A 20,781-nucleotide genomic window follows, 5' to 3' on the forward strand; every position below is an offset into this window, starting at 1 on the left:
GCTTTCGTCTGGTATTTTATCCCAGGGAAAGTGATTAATGCGTGCCGATCCCTTCACCCCACAGCAGTGGATCCTGCAAGCCTCCTCTGTTAGGAAAAGCCAATTCCTGCTCTTGCTTGAAACTGGATATGAGAGCCAATTTGAATATGGGATCGCGGTGTAGTGATCCAGTCCTGTGACCCCTCCTTATATCATATTTATGACTCAGAGACTGATGATGTCCCCTTAGCCTTTATTTCCTTATAGAATCACAATGTTTAAATGTATCCTCAAGAGGTGACACCGATCAGCCCTGTAGTGGTCCCTGACCTGTGGCTGGTAGCTTCCTGAAGGCACAGAGCTGGGAACAGAGGACTGTGCTTCAAGTCTGGCCACATCTCTTGTGCTACAGATGCTTTGTGGGATGACATCTGGCTCAGGACCAGCTCAGCCTGGTGCAGTATCCATACCTGAAGAGTCATCGAAACCCAAGGATGCCTCACAGCTGCACTGGGAGCCAAGGTCTCAGCACCTGTCATACCCAACATCTTCCCTTCATGAAGGTATCTGCAATGCTTCTGCTCATTCATGGCAGCCTGGAAGTCCTTGTAGCTGCTCAGACCTGCTGGCTTTCTTTTTCCTCCCTGGGGAGCTTACTGTCATCTGTAAACATGGACAGGTCCCTGGGGGCTCTCTGGACAGCCCTGCAAAGATTTTCAGGCCCCAGCTTCGCTGCAGCAGCACCTGGAAGCCCTGCCTATCTGCGTGCGCTGTGGAAGGGGCTCTGGGGCTGCGGTTCCAGAGTCTGCCCTCAGGGGTGGAAATCTGCATGCTGATTCCTGCCTGCAGGTCCTGACAGACACACTTGTTCCATTTTGTGCATATCACCTTGATTGTTTTTCATGTCCATCATAGAAAGAGTGATTAAAGTGAAAGAAAAGGGAAACTAGGAGGGAGAGGGTGCACGGCTGGGCACCGACTCGGCCTTCCATGCCCGGTGCTCTGAAGGCAGCAGGGAGCTCCTCATTGCCCATCCTCAGTGGTGGGAGGCTGCAGGTGGGCAAAGCTCAGAAAGACCTGCTCCAGTGAGATCTGGCTCAGAGAGTAATCGTCCACACCATACTTCTCCTTGGCTTTCTCCAGGATACCAAATACCTTTTGAAACAGAAAAGCTACATGTAAGAGAGCCCAGGACCCAGATAGTAAGTCCTCTGATGATGGGAGGTTGCACCGTACCCTACCATCCCCCAGTGTTGTCCTAGAGTCCCTCCCGAAGTCACTCGGAAGACGCTGGTTGTGCAGGGGTAGCAAGGGGGAAGCCAAGGCTTGGCTTTGATCTCAGAGCTTGATCTTGAGCAAAATGTGTCCCGTGTCTGGGGCCAGCCTCCTTTCATGCAAACATTCTCTTTTTCCACCTCAAATATTTTACATATAAAAACTCAAACCCAATAGATATAAAGGTGAGTGGGAAATGAAAACTAGACCCTGACTCTACCTGGAAAAGATCCTGGAATTGCCACAGAACAGGGAGTCCTGGAAGGTCCTTCTTAGTCCCAGGCCCCTATGGGATTCTGGGACCTGCACTCACCTTGGCCCAGCTGAGGTCACAGCCAGGCAGATGGTAATGAACCATGTCTTGGTGCTCATCTTCTAGGATGCTGCCTGCACAGAAGAGACCATGTGGGTCGGGCCGGAGAGGATGGACCAGGGTCCTTGTCAAGGGGTCAGGCAGGGGCCTAGGCCCCATCTAGCACTAACCATCACACACCTGGGAAGGTCAGATCCACAAACGCCTTGAACTCCTCCAGGACTTCGTGCTTCCCTTCACTCCGCACTTTGGCCTGCAGGGAGTAGCCGCTGCCAAACTTGCTCTTGAGGTGTTGTGGGCTGCCCAGGCACTTGAACTGGCCCTGAACCATGATGGCCAGCCGGGTACATAAGGCTTCACACTCCTCCATACTGGGAAAAGGGAGAGAGCCTGAGACAGCGCTGGAGGAGGCCGATGCCCACCCTGGATGTCAAAGGCTTGTGCAGACAGGAGGGCATCTGTGCCCAGATCAGACCATTCCCGATTCCCCACGCTGAGTGTACCCACATGCAGAGCCTGGGAAATGTCCTGGCAGAGCCTGCGCGGCTGCTGCCGTATCTTCTGTTCACCTGGGCCCACCCCAGCCACCTGTTCTGGCTCTGCCCCGACCCACAGATGCAACTCTACCTGTGGGAGGTGATGACAATGGCCTTGCCAGACTCACGGGCCCGGGCCACAGTGTCCCAGAGTAGGCGCCGGGCCACAGGGTCCATGCCGGTGGACGGCTCATCCAGGAAGATGACCGCAGGCTCTCCAATGAGGGCGATGCCGGTGCTCAGTTTGCGCTTGTTGCCACCACTGGAGATGGATGGGTGACAGGTGGGTGGGTGGCAAGATAATAATGCACGTGAATTGCCACGGCCACACCCAGTGACTAGAGCATCCCAGGCGACGGGGGAGATGAGTAGTTACTCTGGAGCCACTGACTTGAGCTCTGAGATAAGGAGACCCTAAGCTACTCTGCAAAGAGCCAGGGCTGATTTCATAAGAGAGGCTAAACATAGGTCGTACCTATAGGTCTTGACTAGTTTGTTGGCGTGTGGCTCCAGGAGCAGACCCCGCAGAGTGTTCTCCACACAGGCACCGATGAGGCGCTCTGGGATGCCTCGGAGCCGCGCATACATGACCAGCATCTCCTTGCCAGTCATATGATCTAGCAGTGCATCAAACTGGGGACAGTAGCCCATTCGCTGCCGTACCTAAATGAGGATGTGGGAGGGAATGGGTCTGAGACGCCATCTCCTCTCAGAGGACCATAGCGACCCTGGCCATGGTGCCTGCTTCTAAACCTGCCCTCCGTCTACACCCCAGTGAGTCTGCCCAGGGTTGTCTAAAGAGAGTAATTAGGTCCTGACCACAGCTGAAGCTCTCTGAGCAGCACCCAAGTGGGGACACAGGAAGAACTTGGCTATCTTAGGGAGGCTCCCAAAGGAAACAGGCCAGCAAGTGGTCTAGCTGGGAGCCTGATCCACGACAGATAACTATGCGGGCAGTTAGCATAAGAATGGTTTCATTAGTTGGGCTTGATGATGCATGCCTTTAATCTCAGCACTCAGAATCAGAGGCTGGTGGACCTCTGTGAGTTTGAGGCCAGGCTGGTCTACAGAGTGAGTTCCAGAACAGCCAGAGCTGTTACATAGAGAATCCCTGTCTCGAAAAACCAAAGTAAATAAATAAACAAATAATTACATATTTAAAAACTAAAACTAAACAACAAAAACAAAATAATATGAAAAAGGATGGTTTCATTTTCATACATGTGGTGACATAAAACCTTTTGGGGAAATGTGCTCACACCCTCCCTCACCCCTCAGGTAGTAACAAACTCTGATGGTCCAGGGCCTTCCTTCTAAAGAGGTATGCACTGGTAATGCTCTTAGAGTGTGCATCTCTCCTTAGCGGTGGCTCAGCAAAGTCAGGATGCAGTGGGTCTCTCCCGGCTCTGGTGTGAGTGTGAGCTGGCTGGGGCGGCTGTGCCTAGGTTCTGAAGATTCCAGAGAGTCTCCTTGGAGATCTAGAGTCTGTTTTAATTGATTTGGAACAATTCTTAGCTTTTGGCTTAGCTCCCCCACACTACTTTCCTTCTGGACCTCAGGTTAAATGTGTTCAGCACCTGTCACCCTTCCCTTGATTTTCAGATCAGGTGGGGATCACTGCAAGCATTATTACTTGTGCATACATTTCTAATCCTTTTAAAATATTTGTAGCTGGGCCGTGGTGGCGCACGCCTTTAATCCCAGCACTCTGGAGGCAGAAGCAAGTGAATCTCTGTGAATTCAGGGCCAGCCTGGTCTACAGAGCGAGTTCCAGGAGAGCTAGGGCTATTACACAGAGGAGAAATCCTGTCTTGAAAGACTAATAATAATAATAATTTCTTTTTGAGATTGTCTCTCTATGTTGCTCTGACTGTACTGAAACTCACTTGGTAGACCAGGCTGGTCTCACACTCACAGAGATATACATTCCTCTGCTTCCTGACTGATGGAATTAAAAGGTGTGTACTACCATGTCCACTCATTTCTAATCCTTAAACGTATTAAGTTATTTTTATAATCTTGACCAGACAACTGAAAAATCTTAAATCTGTGTTTGGAGGCTAGAGAGATAGCCCAGTGGTCAAGCGCACTTGTTGCTCTTCTAGAGGACCAGGTTTGGTTCCGAGTACCCACATGGTGGTTTGTAATTATCTGTAACTTCAATTTCAGAGTGTCCAACATCCTCTCCTGACCTCCATGGGTCAGGAATGCATAGCATACATACATACAGGTAAAACACTTATACACATAAATCAAGAAAAAGAAGAAATCTGAGTTTGTTCATTCCTTGAGTGATGCGCCTGCAAATTCCTGTCACACCTGGTTGCTTGCTCTGCTCACACACCTGCACACAGTATCCATACCGCATTGCTGTGCTCACCTGCACACAGTACCCATACCTCATTGCTCTGCTCACACACCTGGACACCGTATTCCTATCTCAGAAGCCTGGGGTGGCCCGTCCTCCAGTCTAGCACCCCCTGCTACCCACTCAGAAAGAGGACTCCACTGCCAGACCTATAGTCATCCCTCTTCCCCTTTTCAGCTCTGCTTGGCACACAGGGGCCTTCTATACTGTCCCTAAGCATTAGGGGACAGGCAGGCTATACTTGGTCCATTCCCACTGTGGTTTCAGCCCAGTGTGTGGGAACCTGAATGGGCCCTGGGCCTTCTCATTCCTCCTTTTGTCTCTCTAGACCTTCAAACCATATTTGTGAGTTCTAGACACAGAACATTGTTGGGTCAACACAAACAGCTAAGTTATGTTTCCTTGACCAGCATTTCTTTCCTTTCTACCACCTGTTTAAACCTGGTCCTGTCACGGCCTTGCCCTGATGTCCACAAACATTGCTATGCCCACAGTGAGCCAGAGACAAGTCTACCTGGCCTCTCGGGTGGCCCTTGACTGCCCAGACCAGTAGGGCCTCCCTGCTGCACCTACCTTGCTGATATCAGAACTGATGCTGTAGCCTCCAACAAAGGCATCCCCTGAGGTGATGGTCTCCTCCCCAGTCAGCATTTTGAATGTTGTGGTTTTTCCAGCTCCATTGAAACCCAACAGGCCAAAGCATTCCCCTTTCTGGACGGCAAGGGAGATCCTGTCCACAGCAAGGAGTGGTGCTCTCTGGTCATACACCTGTACGATGCCGACGAGAAAGCCCAGGTGAGGAGGCTGAAGATAATGCAGGACCTCTGGCCTCTAGGCCCCACTAGCTTCTGGGGCACTAGGGCCAGCGGGTGGAGGGTGGAGCTTCTGTTACCTTGGAGAGTTCATTGATGATGAGCGGTGTGTCAAGCATGGAGTCCAAGCTGGGGACCAGGACTCGGCTCCTCTCGTCAGCTACGTCTTGGTCCTCAGGAAGCACTGATGTCCGGTTCTGCAATTCTGCCTGATTATTTAAGATGAAGAAGACTACAAATGTTAATTCCAGTCCCACAGAAGGAAGGACAGGTGCAAGTGTCGATATGGGAAATGATGGGACTTCTCACCCCTACCCCTCACGTATACACTCTCTCATAAGAGGCAGGGGTCTTAGCGGCTGAACTTAGTATCTGGGCATCAGATCTAACACAAGAACCTCGTGGAACTCAAGAAGAAAACCATAATCAGGGATGTGAAGGAAGAGGGTTTTTTTGTTTTTGTTTTTCATTTATTTTTATTATGTGTATGGTTGTTTGTGTGTGTGTGTGTGTGTATGTGTGCGTGTGCATACATCACATACATGCCTAGTGTCTGTGGAGGCCAGAAGAGGGCACAAAATCCTGTTTTTAAAACAATTTTTATTTATTCTTTAAAAAAATTTTTAAGAGTGTATTTTATATGTATGGGTTTTGTTTAGCTTGCATGTATATCCATGTGCTACATGAGTGCAGTGCCTGCAAAGGCCAGAAGAGGGCGATGGATCCCTTGGAAAGGATGTTATTACATTCAGTTGGGAGCCACCATTTAGGTGCTGGTAATTGAAGCTGGGTCCTTTGGAAGAGCAGCAAGTATTCATTACCACTGAGTCATCTTCCAACCCTCTTTTCTTTTTTAAAATTAAAATTCTAATTGTGTGTGCGCACATACGTGAGTGAAAAACCCACAGAGGTCTGTGGTATCAGAGATCCCTAGAGCTAGAGTTATGGGTAGCTGGTTGTTAGACATCTAACAGAAACTGAACTTTGTTGAAAGAGAAGTATGCGTTCTTAACTGCTGTTTTTCCAGCCCAAAGGACTTGGTTCTGTCTTCCAGTATGAGTTCCAGGGTTCTAATTCAGGCTGACAGGCTTATCCAGCAAGCACTTTTACCCTCTGAAACTCTTGCGAGCTCATGTGTGCTGCTGTGTTGCTTAGGGTAGCCTCAACTACTGAGCACATGACATCTGCCTGCTGTCTTCCTGACGAGCTGAGACTACAGGTCCCCAGCACTGCCCGTGTCAGGGAAGACTATCACATGCGCGGGAACTCATTCAGGAGCTGTAATGTTTCTGAGAAGTCAGTGCAACTCGGACTGATCTGGATATCCAATGTGATCCTGACAGACTTTGCTCTTGTTTGTGAGGGAGGAAATGAAACCACAGAGTATATCTGAAAGACCAAATGTGTGGGGTCAGTAAGACGGCTCTGTGAGTAAAGGCATCTGCTGTCAAGACTGACAACCAAGTTCTATCCTGGGAGTCACATGGCAGAAGGACAGAATCAATTCCCACAAGTTGTTTTCTGACCTCCACATTGATTACTTAATTAAAAATGAATATATGGCCAGACGGTTGTGGCAAAAACCTTTAATCCCATCACTTGGGAGGCAGAGGCAGTTGGATCTCTGAGTTCAAAACCAGCTTAGTCTACAGAGTGAGTTCCAGGACAGCCAGGGCTACACAGAGAAACCCTGACTTGGAAAATATGTGTGTGTGGAATGTGTTAACAAGTGAGCAGACTCCTGTCCAGCTGGGCACCTCAGGTGGCTCAGGTACACAAAGCTCTCAGGCTTTGTGGCAGACCTTGAAAATAATGAGTGCTGAGAGCCCTCCCATGCTGTGACAGTGTACTTGGACCTGGCCATGCTAGGGAGCCATCGCTATGTGCTGGCCGTGAGGCGGTGTGACAAATGGGAGGACACCCAAGGTGCATGAGCTTCAAGGCTGTGCTCATAGGGAGGTGGTCCTTCACTGTCTAGGGCCCATGGCAGATGTGGGGAGCATCTAGCCGCATTCCTAGGCTTCCAGGAGCCACTCACCAGAGTCCATCTCCTCTGGAAGGCACAGATGAAGGTCCTCAGTCTCCACAGCAGGTTGGTCTCAATGAGAAAGAGCAGGGTGAGGTAGATGCACCCTGAGGCAGCCATGGAGGTCACAAACTTGCCAACCCCTGGGGTGCTCCAGGCATAGAAGTTCTCCTGGTACTGGATGTCTGTGCAGGGCAAGGAGCAAGGCTGGGCCATCTGCCGTATACTCTATTCCTTCCCAGACCCCAGCGCTGCCCTTAGCTCTGTAGGCCACACAAATGCCCAGACCCTCCACCAAGGCTCCAATTCTTGAGGGCATGCCTTGTGTCTGTCAATGTCAAACAAGAGTCTAGGTACTTTCCAGCTCTGGAAGAATCTTGCCATGTGAGGTGTCCCTTGTGTACTTGTGATCAGGGACCAACCACGAATTACAGCCTTGTCTGCTACTCACACTACTTTGAGTTGAGACTGGGCAGAGATGTGAAGATGCCTTAATCACACTCCTCTCTAGGCATTCAAGTTTAGAGAAGGGATTAGCAGGCCCTGTCTTAGGGAAGAGACTGCACTTTTGTCTGAGGGTGTGCACGGCTCTGTAGAAGGACTGCTACGCTTCCTGCTGATGAACAAAGGAGACCATTCCAAGTGTAAAAAGCCCCCATCCCCAAACACATCAAACTCTTGATCTGTGAATGTGACTTTGTTAAGAAATGAGACACTGAAGATGTTACTAGTTAAAGACCTAAGGGGAGATACTGGATTTGAAGTTGGCCCCAGATCCAGGGACATGTGAGACCCAGAGACACAGGGGAGGAGGCTGCACATAGACAGAGGCAGGATGGATCATTCCCTGAGCCTCTGGAGGGGGCATGGCATTGCCCACACTTTAACTATGGATATCACGTGTCTGTTGATTATCCCATGGGTTGTGGCATTCCGTTCTAGAAGCTGCAGGGCACCAGGGCATACGGGAAAATCAGATGTCCAGACGCAGGCCCAGAACATGAAGGCAGAAGTAAGGGGCAGGTGATGACTCAGACTATGAGCCCTGCTATGGAGCTGGCATGCAATCCCTAGTGTGAGATATTAAAAAGGGGGAAATCTGGGGCTGGAGAGATGGCATGGCAGTTAAGAGCACCGGCTTCTCTTCCTGAGGAGGTTTCAATTCCAGGCTTAATTCCCAGTACTGACGGGGTGGCTCACAACCAACTTTTCTGGCCTCTGGGTACCAAGCATGAAAGTGGTACACAGGCAACACACCCATACATATAATTTTTCTTAAGAGGTGGACATTTAATTCACCCATGGCGTTCAAAGGTGGGGCCTCTGAAAGGTGACTAGCATTAAATACATTCTACAGGGCAAAGCCGCATAACTGAACCCTGATGGCTTTCTAAGAGGCCAGAGGACACACAAGCGTCAACTCATCTTGGGTCATATGAAGCCTTGTGCATCTTTGGGATTCTGTGAGCAAGATGACCACTGCCAGAAGTGGGCCTTTGTCCTTGCAGGACAGTTAAGAACCTCTTCAATCTATAACTTGCTCAGCCTCTGATACTGTTATAGGGAGCAGAAAAAGGGCTGGTGTAAGCCCCTTCACTGGGTAAGGCCTGGAGAAGCTCTGGCAGCCAAGGGTGAGAGTGGAAGCAGGGTCCACCTGGACACTCACTGTACTTCTTGCAGTAGCGGGCAGCGAACCGTGAGGACGTGCAGTACCGCTGAGTCTCATAGTTCTCATAGAAGCTGCTGACCGCCATGCCTAGGCAGTGGTTTGGCAGCACCAAGAACACATGATCCAAGGTTCTGGAAAGTTCTTCTAATTTTACAGCTGTGAAGAGGTACAGACAAGTTAGTGGTGGCAGACACGACACATCTGCCTGAGGACAGATCCAGGGAAGGAAGGTCAGGTCTCAGGTATCCCTGTATCAGGCATTGGCAGACAGGATTTAGCCCAGAAAGTGGTTCCTCCTTGTGTGGACCCAGGGAGAATGTTCCAGACACCCTCCCACTACTGTGACTGGCAAAGGGGGTCTCTTGTACAAAACGGTTAAGTGGGCGGCCAGTGGTCTAGGGTGGTGCCCAGTCTCCCACCTGGGATGCGCATGACAGTGACTATGATGAAGGGGGCAATGCCGGACAGGATGTTGAATATGGTCAGCCTGGTATAAGCCGTGGACGCAGCCGAGAAGAAGAAGCTCATGAGGTACATGAGGGGGATGATGGCCCAGCCGTACAGCAGCAGCAGCAGCAGCAAGTCCGCCAGGTGGCCGTCCCTCGTGAAGGCTTGCACATCGAAGGCTTGGAACACCACCTGCGGCAGCACAGATGAGGGCGGTCAGTGAACAGGCCAGCAGGAACCAGCGCCAGGGAAAGGGAACCCTGGGAGCACTCAGCGCTATGCCAGACCTAATGGCTCCACCCTGGGACCTCTCTAAGAAGCAGTTTCCTGGTTACAGGAGCTAGAACCAGGACAGCTAGCCCAGGCCCTGCCTATCAAAGGGCAGGGAAGAAAACACTTGGTGTTTCCAACTGTCCTCTTGATCAGAATTCAGCTGCTACATGGGCTTCCCTGCTGGTCCAGGTTTTGCAAGGGGACCCCAGGCGTGTTCCCTGGGTGTGCAGGGTCTGGCACACCCAGCACTCACCAGAAGTAGCAGACTGGGAATGAGGAAGGAGATGAGGTCCCACAGCAGAGCGGAAAGCCAGAAAGTAGCCACACGGACACCGCTCACAAACTGAATGTGCTTGGCCTGGACAGCCCTCTCACTGACTGCCAGGACAGAAAACGTGCTGGCCAGAAACGCCATGGCAATGAGCAAATTGAGGGCGATGTCAAATCCCTTCCGGCCCCTGGGGAGGGCAGAGCACAGTGCGTCTGGGTAGTGGGAAAGATTGAGCCCTTGGTCATTACCATCCAAACCCATGGACAGTAGCCACACCACTCAAGGGGGATAAGGAAGAACCCACTCCCTGAGGACGGCTCCTCCTGGGGTCCCGAATGAACAAGGACAGAGTTCTCCCCTAGGCTTCTCTGTGAGTTTCTAAACCATTGTCTCTGTGCACTCAGGGACACTTGCCCTTCTGTTTGTCACTGTGACTGCTGGGAGCTCCTGCCCTGCTCTCTGATCACCTCTAGCTAGACCTCGCTGCTAAGTTCCTGGGTCCCTATGGTAAACAAATCCCCCTTCCTGTTACATTCTGTGTCCTACAGCGAGTCAACAGCAACACCTTCTAGAAATGGGCTCTGAAAGCTTTACTTCAGGGTTTAAAAATCTTCAGATCATCTCAATAAATGGTATTGGGATAAAGAGTGGGATTAAGCTGGGTGTGGTGGCGCACACTTTAATCCCAGCACTGTGGAGGCAGGAGCAGTGGGTCTCTGTGAGTTTGAGGCCAGTGTGGTTTACATAAGGAGCTTCAAGACAGCAGAACTACACAGTGACAACCTGTCTCAAAAGAACAAAAACCAGCCAGGCATGGTGGACTAGCCTTTAATCCCAGCATTTGGGAGGCGGAGGCAGGTGGGTCTCTATGAATTCAAGGTCAGCCTGGTCTACAGAGTGAGTTCCAGGACAGTCAGGGACAACACATAGCAAAACCTAGTCTTTGAAAAGCAAAACAACCCCCCCCAACCCAAAAAGTGTCTGGCAAGGAAAAGCAAGGGAAGGCAGGGGAAGGAGGAGCGGTAAGGCCTGAACACGGACAAACCCTAGAAACACCATGTGATAGGGCATGTGCTATATACAACTCTATTTCTAAGAAATAACCACAACAGGAAGCCCTACAGAAACAGGAGGTGAGCAGTTTTGAGGGCTGAAAGTTGGGAGGATGTGCTGTGGGATGATGCTCTTGTATTTTGTAAAGATTTGTCACTCGTATTGGTTTAATAAAATGCTGATTGGCCAGTAGCCAGGCAGGAAGTATAAGTGGGGCAACCAGACTAGGAGAATCCTGGGAAGAGGAAAGTCAGAGATGCAGTCACAAGCCAGATATAGAGGAAGATGAGAATGCCTCATTGAGAAAAGATACTAAACCAATTGGCTAAACATAAATAAGAATTATGGATTATTTAGGTTGTAAGAGCTAATTAATAACAAGCCTGAGCAATAGGCCAAATAGTTTATAATAAATACTGGCCTCTGTGTGTTTCTTTGGGACTGAACGGCTAGAGGACTGGGCAGGACAGAAACTTCCGTATAGAAGGATGAGTGACTGTTGAAGAGTTCAGGACTGTTTTGGGGACAATTTAACAAAATGACACTGAGGTGAAGGGGCCACCTCTGGCTACACAAACAAGTGGCTGACTGCATATTGCATGTTGTGGGTGACATGTTCATGAACAACTGGTATCTTCTAAGATTCTGTGCCCCTTAGCCTGTTCTTTGGGCCTTCCAGTCTGTAGTCTAATGGGTGCAATTGCCTTTCTAGAGCTCTAAGCACCTGCTCTACTACCAAGGACCCTGCCAGGAAAAGAAGGCAAAGATGCCCACTGGATCCTCCGACCACAGACCCTGTGGGACGGGTGTTTGGAATCTGATTTGCTGAGCAGCTGAAGTGACTGACCTTGGCCAAAAGGCAGCAGCATCTAAGGTAAATAATTCATCATTCTGCGATACACAAAGCCTTATTTCTGACACTGTCCCAATGGTGGTCCTGGTGCAGGACACCTGAGTGGGTGTGTAAGCTGTACACGTACTCATTGAACTGGTCCTTGGCAACTTGCAGGGTGCTCCGAGGCTGGGGATAGTTGGAGATCTCAATGGAGGCCCGAGGGCCACACAGCAGCTTGAACAGAAGATTGTCCACGATGGCCAGGGCGGTGGCTGGGGAGTGGTATGCCTGGTTGTTGAACAAGGCAGTGACCACTGTCTGCTCTCCTACATCTTTGAAGGATGTTGCTACCAGACACCGCTCATTAAAGCCGCCCCCTTCCACTGAGGCCCTGAAAACCAGGAACTCCTCCAGGTCACCTGTGGAATAATGCAGTGTCAGATACCAGGTGGGACAAATAGGAGCACCACCATCATCCCAGTGACTCTCAGGGATTCAGTACAGGCACAGGGGAGATGGAACACTGGGCTCTCCTGGGACCTCCACTGGGCCAGCAGTGCCCACCATGGTGCTGACAGCTTCTCAACTGCTGATATGATCACCCATTTACCAAGAAGAAACTGTCATTTTGTCATCAATCAGTCCACAGAACCTCAGGGTTGCTCGTCACAACGTGGGAGGGAGCAATAAAAGGAAAAAACCTGCCAAGACACTTCATTTAACTAGAACATGGCAGTTCTAAGCCTGGGGCAATCCTGAGCTATAGCTACCAGAGACTCATGGCAGTTTTAAATTCCAAGGTGCTGGATGAAAGTACCACAGCTCATGATGGCGCACTATCAGCAGCCTAGACTACACACAAAGATGAGTTATATAGAGATCACTGGACTTCTGTATTTTGTTTTGCTGCATGAATATCTGGGTGTGGGTGTTAGATCCCCTGGAACTGGAGTTAGACAGGTGTGAGCTGCCATGTGGGTGCTAGGAATTGAACCCATGTCCTTTGGAAGAGCAGCCAGTACTCTTAACTGCTGAGCCATTTCACCAGCCCCTGCATTTTATTTATAAAAGGTTCTGAAGACTGGGTGTGTCCAAGTCCTAACTGTGCCTATGCCTCTGGTATCCCAGGGATATTTCCCCTGATTTAGGAGCATAAGCTCTAGCCTATGGGACATCTGGTGATGCTCAAAGGCAAGTTTGACTGTCATGATAGAGGTGGGCCATTCCAGGGAAGCTGCTGTTATGAAGGCAAAGGACAGTGAAGGATGACCCACCTAGTGACAGCACCGACGCTGTCAGCACCACTGGACCCCATGCCCTGGCTGCTCCTTACCCAGCACTTCACGGTGCTCCTGGCCCTCAGCCTGCAGCATGTCTTTTAGATGCTCAGACAACTGCTGGTGCAGCTGAGAGCTGCTGGAGGCTGAGAAGGGCACAACTGTTCTGCCATACTCGTCCAGGCCCAGCTTCAGGAGAGGGTCATCGAGGATCTCTGAGGTGTAGTTGATAGCCAGGAGGGCCAGGGTGATACAGGTCAGGGGGACCAGGACCTGAGCCGCTACCATCTTCCATTCCCGCCAGCTGTATACAGCCTTCTTCAGGAACATGGCCCAGAACTGCTGGCAGTGGAGGGCAAGCTGCGGCGGAAGGGAGGCAGATGACATGGCTGTACATGGGGGCTGGCCGCAGGCCAAGTGCTGACCCAAGTAACACCACTCTGTGGAACTCTGGGTGACACTGTTCCAGGCAGCTACACCAAGAACAATTTGTGGTGATGTGGGGCCATGGGTGGAGCTCAAAAACTGAGAGGGCACATGGGTTTGTAAGGTCTCACTGTAGCCACAGAAGCTTGGCAGATACTTTTCTCAGAGTACTGAGGGTCTGGCTGGGGCTCCCTGCCTTTCACCACAGAGAAGACAATGGTCTAGTTTATACACAGCAGACAGACAACTCCCCCCACTGCCTCCCTGGACTCCCTGTGCTACATCTTTCCTTCTTGGCCTCCTAAGTGCAGAGTCTCAGGACCTAGGGGTCAAGCTCCCAGGCCCAGGCTTTGCACATGCTGTGCTATTTGAATTTGGGTTAGACTATTCTGGCTTTTGTTGTTGTTGTTTGAGACAGGGTTTCTCAGGGTTTCTCTGTGTAACAGTCCTAGTTGCTAGTTGTCCTGAAATTAGCTCTTGTAGACTAAGCTGGCCTTGAACTCACAGAGATCTGCCTGCCTCTGCCTCCCAAGTGCTGGGATTAAAGGTGAGCGCCACCACCAGGCTTGGATTAGACTATTCTGACTCTAAAATGGTGCAGAGTCCTCCCTGCTACTCTCTGACCTCATTAGATGACTATCAAGGCAGGCAGCACAGAGCCTGGCATAAGGCAGGCTTCCCCAACAGGGCAATTTCAATGTTAAAAGCAAACACAGTTTTCTGTGAGTTTCCAAGATAGAACATCAAGACATTCAGCTGGGAATGGCAGAGCACATCTGCAATCCCAGCCTTTGGAAGCAGAGCCAGGAAGGTCACAGCTTGAGGCCAGCCCTGACCTATCAACTTGGACAACAGAGTGAGCTCTTTTCTCACAAAATATCAAATAAAAAAGCCATTTGAATGTTTTCTCTCCCTGTCGACCTACTAATCTGCCCTCAATTTTCTACTGGAACTCCTGCTGTGTGGATGGCCCCCTGCCATGTGGAGCACCCCTGCCGTGTGGTGTGGAGGGCCCCCTGCCATGTGGAGCACTCCTGCCCTGTGGTGTGGACAGCCCCCTGCTGTGTGGTGCGGATGGGCCCCTGCCATGTGGAGCACCCCTGCCGTGAGGACTGCCCCCTGCTTCCCCTAAGACAAGGAGTTCAGAGAATGATAACCTTCCCGAGCTGGTCTTATGTGGTCCCAGCTCCAGGTGCTCACCCCTGTGTTGAGCTTGAGCATGGCTTCTTCTTCCTCTATGAGGGCTCCAATGCCGTTCGTTGGGTCCATCACTCCGCATAAGTTACTATCCAAAGCCCAGTCACTTGCCCGCCTCTCATGCTGGTACTGCAGCGCAGGGAGCTGGATGGCTTGAATGTCCATGCTGGTGTCTACCAGCTTACCAACCCTGCACCAGATACAGTCACCAGTCATAACTCAGCTCGTTGGTAGGGGATGAAGCTATTGTTCCACACAGCAACAGACACAGGAAGAGGACTTTCTATAGAGGCTCTGAAGCAGAGCAACACCATCCGCTTGTGTGCTCACTTGCTCACGAGCTCACCCACCCGCCAACACGTATCTCCAGAACATCATCCCTGAGTAGCCAGATGTAATGCCTATGGGAAAGAGACAACCAGCTGGGGTTCCACTGCAAAGGGAACTGCCCAGCATTTGTGACCAGGGTGAGAAGAGATGTACAGCACCATGGCTTCACCATGTATGAAGGCAGCTCATCACGCAACCTGTTCTGGGTCCCAAGAAGACAAAGTTCAGGGACACTGCCAGCCAAAGCTAAGCTGGGAGGCAGAGAACTGTGCTTCAGGGGGCATGGCAGGGATAGAAACTGTAGAGGGAGGCAGGGCTGCACTGCAGCCTGCTCCAGACTGTCACATGGTTGGAGTTAAGGTGTTCACAGGCACATTCTCTTTGGGCTCTGGTTAGGGATATGAGCTGTAGACAGTCTCCCCATACACTGGAAAGTTCTCGGAGGCGGGGCCCTCTCTGGCTCTTTTTCTCTTCTGGCATTTGTGTGGTAGTGCCCATGCTGTCCCTTGATATGGGATTCTCCTTGGTATGCTATGAATACGTTTTATTACCATTGTTTATTAAAGAAGCTGTTTTGACCAGTGGCTTATTAGAGTAAAGCCAGATGGGAAATCCGAAGAGAGATACAGAGAGAAAGTAGGTGGAAAGAAGCCGTATAGCTGCCAAAGGAGAAAGATGCCAGCCAGAACCTTACCCGGTAAACAACAGCCTCGTGGAGATACACAGATTAATAGAAATGGGTTAATTCAAGTTGTAAGAGCTAGCTAAAAATATGCCTAAGTCATTGGCCAAACAGTGCTGTAATTAATACAGTTTCTGTGTGATTATTTGGATCTGAGCACCCATGAAGCTAATGGGCAGTCCCTGCCTACAGCCCCGAGCTAGTCACTGAGCAGAGAAACGACAGGACAAACTAATGAGTAAAAAATGAGCGAATGCGAACAGACAAACAAAAAGACCAGGAAGCCAATGACATTCTTTTCTATTTTAGTGCTTCTGACAAAAACCTCTAAGCAACCGATGTGTGTCCCTAATGGAGCCACAAGATGGCCGTACAATCCATTCCAGGCATTTATCCCAGAGGAATAAATGCATGTAACCACACAGAAACTTGTATACAAAATGTCCACAGGAACACGACCGGCAAAAGGAAAAAGAGAAAGAGCACACATGTCCTTCAACTGAAATGAATAAACAAAATGAAGGCTGCTCAGCCATGACAAGGAACAATGCTCTTTAGACACACGCTACAGCCTGGATGGACCTCAATGGAAGTGTGCTAAGTTGAAGATGAGACAAAATACCATACACTGTATGATCAAATTTACGTCAAGCGCTCACGACAGGCAAAGCTTTAATGACAGAAAGCAGGTCTATGGCTGCAATTGACGGCGAGAAGGACAGGGAGTGCTAATATGTGGGTTTCGAGGAGCGGGGCAGAGAATGTCTAAAACACCTTAAATTTAGTACAGTGAAGACTGAGAAACTGTGAGCACATCAAAACCATGTCAAAGGTGACTTTTAAATGTTATATAAATCATTTTAGTAAAGCTGACATTTAAAAACAAACAGAGTGCTGGGGAGGTAGCTGAGTACACAGCAGTAGCCTACCATGTGCCAGTCCCTAGTAGGATTCTCAGCCTTACAAAAACCCAGCCTAACCCAACCCTGCAAGCAGTCCTTGATCAGGAACAACTGAGCCACTGAATGGCTGAGGGGCTTTCTGGTCTGCCCCAAACAAGCTCATTTCTGCCTGGCTTTGTTCTCTGAAGCTTTCTTCAGGCCTTGCTCTGCTGGCCCCTGCCCAGGCCCCCCTTCACTGATTTTTCCAAGCCCATTTATCTTTTTTTTTTTTTAAATTTTGATACAAGATATTACTATGTAGCCCTGGCTGTCCTGGAACTCACTCTGTAGACCAGGCTGGCCTTGAATTCACAGAGATCCATTTGCCTCTGTTTCCTGAGTGCTAGGAATAAAGGTATGCACCACCATGTCTGGCCTTTTAAAAAATGTGTGTGTGTGTGTGTGTGTGTGTGTGTGTGTGTGTGTGTGTGTGTTACATGCATCTATGTGTGGAAGTCAGAGGACTTCCCTGGGGAGTTGTTTCTCTTCTTCCATCATTAGATGGGTCTCAGGGACCAAACTCAGGCTGACAGGCTTGTTCTGAGTCATTCCTGGCCCCAGACCCATTTATTTTTCAGAGTCAAATCACAGATTCAAGATAGAGCCACCACGCCGGGCAGTGGTGAATTAAGAACAGGCCACCCACCATCTGAGTGTCTGCAGCGCTGCCCGTCCTTACTGCTAACTGGGTCCTGGGCAGGCTGGCAGAGACCCAAGGCAGTTTTCTCCTGAGATGAGTTACTCAGATAAAACACTGGCCTAGAGCTGAGGAAAAATGACAAGGTCAGAGGCTGGATGGGGTGACCAAGTGGACCGGGGACTAGACAGGCACTAAATCCCAGGAAACACAGAGATGCAGAGGCTTACGATTTCTGAGAGTACCTGGAATTGAGCCCTCGGGGACAGTGGACAGCAGATGGGCATGTGGCTCTTTTATTGAACTAAGACACACCAAATGCTGCTCTGATTTCCCTTCTTCTCTCCCCTGGCTGTTCTGTTTCAAGGAGCACAAACTCTTCCTGTGCCTGGCTGTACCCAGTGGTCTCCCTGCAGCGATGCTGGCCTTTCCTGTTGGTCTCCACAGTCCCTGAGGTAGATGCCTTTAAGCACACAGCACAAGATCTTACAACTTAAGCTGCCTCCTCTGACCATGGTTTCCTCAAGAAGAAAAAGTTATTTCATAAAAAATATTTTACTTCTAGCTATTAGCACTATACCAGCCAGATAAGCATTCAAGACACTCCCGAGAAATATGGCAATGGTCTGGCACTCTAAGGATCCGAGAGCTAACCTACACCTTTTAGTATAGAAGCACAAATCCTGTGGGGTGACCCATGCCGTGCTGACCTGTGTGTGGGGAGGTAGGCCAGGCACACTCCTCACACTGAGGCCATGGCTGCGTGAGTATACAGGTCTCTGTGAAACTCACAGCTGAACTCTGCCTCGGAGCACCTGCCCTGCCCTGCTCACTCTCCACCTTCGACAGTGGCCTAGGGCAGAATCCTTAAAAAAATCATCCCCAGTGAGGGTCTGGGACAGATGGAAGCCCACATTTACTGACCGAAGGAAGACTTCCTCCATGGTGGTGACAGAGGCTCCGAAGCTGGCGATGCCCAATTCCTTCTGCTTCTTCTCCAGTTTAGCAAACAGACTTTCAAACCTGAAAAAGTGATAAGGCTTTTGTGGACACTTTCTAAGTAATCACCTCTGTATACAATGCAGAAAAGACAGGGTAGAACTGTCTTTTGCAATGCTATTTTTCCTTCTTTAAAGACGAATTAAACACATATTTGGCAGTCGAACCTGAAGCTTCCCGGTGTTGTGCAAGTGTGCTACTGTTGAGCGACAGCCACACTGACAGAGTTCTTACTTTTATAGAGATGTTTTAGGTTCATGGAAAAATTAGAGGAGATAGAGATTTATTATGTCATCCTACACATTTTCCCTTCTGAGCACGTGGACTTGGGCCTTGAAAATACAAAGGAACCACAAAACAACCTGAAAAACAGACAGACAGACCGAACCCTTCTGATGACTATTACTTGACTGGAGGGCTTTGAGAATAACATTGGAAGAATCACAGAACAGATGTGATGGACAAAACCATGTATATGAAAGTGGCAACAAAACGGTTGATATGATGGATATGAAGATAGATATGAAGATCTAAAAGTGATCCATAACAGAGTTAAAGATATTACCCAGAGGCAACACCCCTACGATTCTGACCAGGCAGGCAGAATGGAGAGAGGTGATGATCAAGTATTTGTGAGCTTCCCAACCCATTCAATAAATACTGGAAAACAAACAAAAATCCTTACTCAAAGCAACCATGAGAGAGATACACACTTTCAGCTGGGTGTGGTGGCGCACACCTCTGATCCCAGTACTGGGAGGCAGAGGCAGGCGGATCTCTGTGAGTTCGAGGCCCGCCTGGTCTACAAGAGCTAATTTCAGGACAGGCACTAAAACTACAGAGAAACCTTGTCTGGGGAAAAAAAGAGAATATTTATTTAAAAAGTTTTGAAAATGTAAGATGAATAGTGGAGTTTTTTTTGTTTTTCGAGACAGGGTTTCTCTGTAGCTTTGGAACCCGTCCTGGAACCCCCTTTGTAGACTCACAGAGATCTGCCTGCCTCTGCCTCCCGAGTGCTGGGATTAAAGGCGTGCACCACCACCACCCAGCAATAGTGGAGTTTTTAAACTATGGTACACTTGAGTTATAGATCATCATGTTACCATAAAACTACATTACTGGACTGGAGAGATGACTCAGAGGAGCAATTATTGCCTCGGTTCAGTTCCCAGCACCCTCTTCTGACCTTTGTAGACACTGAGGACATGTAATGCTTAGACATACATACAGGCAAATCATCCACGCACAGTATAAAAATGAAAATTAAACCCACATTACATGGGCTGTGGAGTGTAACTTAGTGGTAGAGCAGTTGTTTAGCGTGCATAAGGCCCTGGGTTTGAGCCCGTTACAAAAAATGAACACTAGAAAACATCTTCAACACCTTATATATGCATTCCTGCTGTGCTGGCTAGTCTCATGCCAACTTCACACAAGCTGTAGACATCTGAGAGGAGGAGGGGACCTCAACTCAGAGACTGCCTCCACACGGTCAGGCTACAGACTTAAGTCATGTCCTTAATTAGTTATTGATGTGACGGGCCCACACTGTGGGTGGGGCCACCCCAGCTGGTGGTCCTGGGTTCTATAAGAAAGCAGGCTGAGCAAGCCGTGATGAGCAAGCCAGTAAGCAGCAGCTCTCTATGGCCTTTGCATCAGATCCTGCCTCCAGGATCCTACCCTGTTTGTGTTTCTGTCCTGACTTCCTTCAGTGATGAACAGCCGTGTGGAAGTGTAAGCCAAATAAACCCTTTCCTCCCCACATTGCTTTTGGCCCTGGTATTTCACCACAGCAAGAGTAACCCTAAGTGGGACAGACATTGGTGCAAAGATTGTGGGGTACTGATGAGAGAGACCTGACCATGTGCTTTTCAGAGGACTGTGGAAAGGACTCTGGAGCTTTGGGCTAGAAAAGCCATTGGGTTCACATTATACATGTTGGGAGAAATACAGATGAAAGACGTTTGTCTTGTGACGTTCCAGAGGGAAGTCTGAGTCACTTAAAGACTCAGAGTTAAGAATCTGTGGTTCTGGTCACTGGGAATGAAGAATTAGCAGTGGTCAATAAGATACTAGAACCACTAACGTGAAACCTTTTCTTTGTTGGGATAATCGATGCTGGCCAGCTGGAGCTGAGAAATTAGCTGTGATTAAGAAGAGAGCAGCATCACCGAGGGGAATCTTCAGGGAAGTGTTTCCTTAGGGTCAGCACACAGAAGCTGTGGTCTGGGGGCGGCCACGGCTGTACCATATGCTGACAGCCAATAGGTCATGTGCAAGTGTTTCCCAGCTGGTACTGAAGGTACTAGGGGTCGTGGAGAGCAGCTGAGGCTTGGCACTGTGCGGCAGGGCTGGGAATTCTTGAAGAGAGCTCAGGAGAAGCTGTTGGTGAAAGCGCAGTCCAGTTGCATCGAGTACCATGGGATGAACACCCA

General features: G+C 49.6%; 1 protein-coding gene across 4 annotated transcripts in view; it reads right to left on the reverse strand.

Moving 5' to 3' along the window:
* Positions 1-215: 215 nt before the first annotated feature.
* Abca3 (ATP binding cassette subfamily A member 3) overlaps positions 216-20,781 on the reverse strand; it is a 57,072-nt gene continuing 36,506 nt past the window's right edge. For all 4 annotated transcript variants that reach the window (XM_050166085.1, XM_050166160.1, XM_050166229.1 and 1 more), the window contains 15 exons: positions 18,272-18,370; positions 14,761-14,947; positions 13,191-13,494; positions 12,003-12,276; positions 9,952-10,156; positions 9,398-9,617; positions 8,976-9,134; positions 7,322-7,494; positions 5,364-5,492; positions 5,045-5,239; positions 2,579-2,766; positions 2,195-2,365; positions 1,748-1,938; positions 1,568-1,641; positions 216-1,134 (listed from right to left, as the gene is read on the reverse strand). In XM_050166085.1, the coding sequence (XP_050022042.1) occupies positions 1,003-1,134; positions 1,568-1,641; positions 1,748-1,938; positions 2,195-2,365; positions 2,579-2,766; positions 5,045-5,239; positions 5,364-5,492; positions 7,322-7,494; positions 8,976-9,134; positions 9,398-9,617; positions 9,952-10,156; positions 12,003-12,276; positions 13,191-13,494; positions 14,761-14,947; positions 18,272-18,370 (2,701 nt within the window). In that variant the 3' untranslated portion in view covers positions 216-1,002. The remainder of the gene's footprint in view (positions 1,135-1,567; positions 1,642-1,747; positions 1,939-2,194; positions 2,366-2,578; positions 2,767-5,044; positions 5,240-5,363; positions 5,493-7,321; positions 7,495-8,975; positions 9,135-9,397; positions 9,618-9,951; positions 10,157-12,002; positions 12,277-13,190; positions 13,495-14,760; positions 14,948-18,271; positions 18,371-20,781) is intronic.

Source organism: Alexandromys fortis, unplaced genomic scaffold, assembly GCF_014885135.2.
Source record: "Alexandromys fortis isolate MF-2015 unplaced genomic scaffold, M_Fortis_MF-2015_v1.1 scaffold_29, whole genome shotgun sequence".
Lineage (NCBI taxonomy): Eukaryota > Metazoa > Chordata > Mammalia > Rodentia > Cricetidae > Alexandromys > Alexandromys fortis.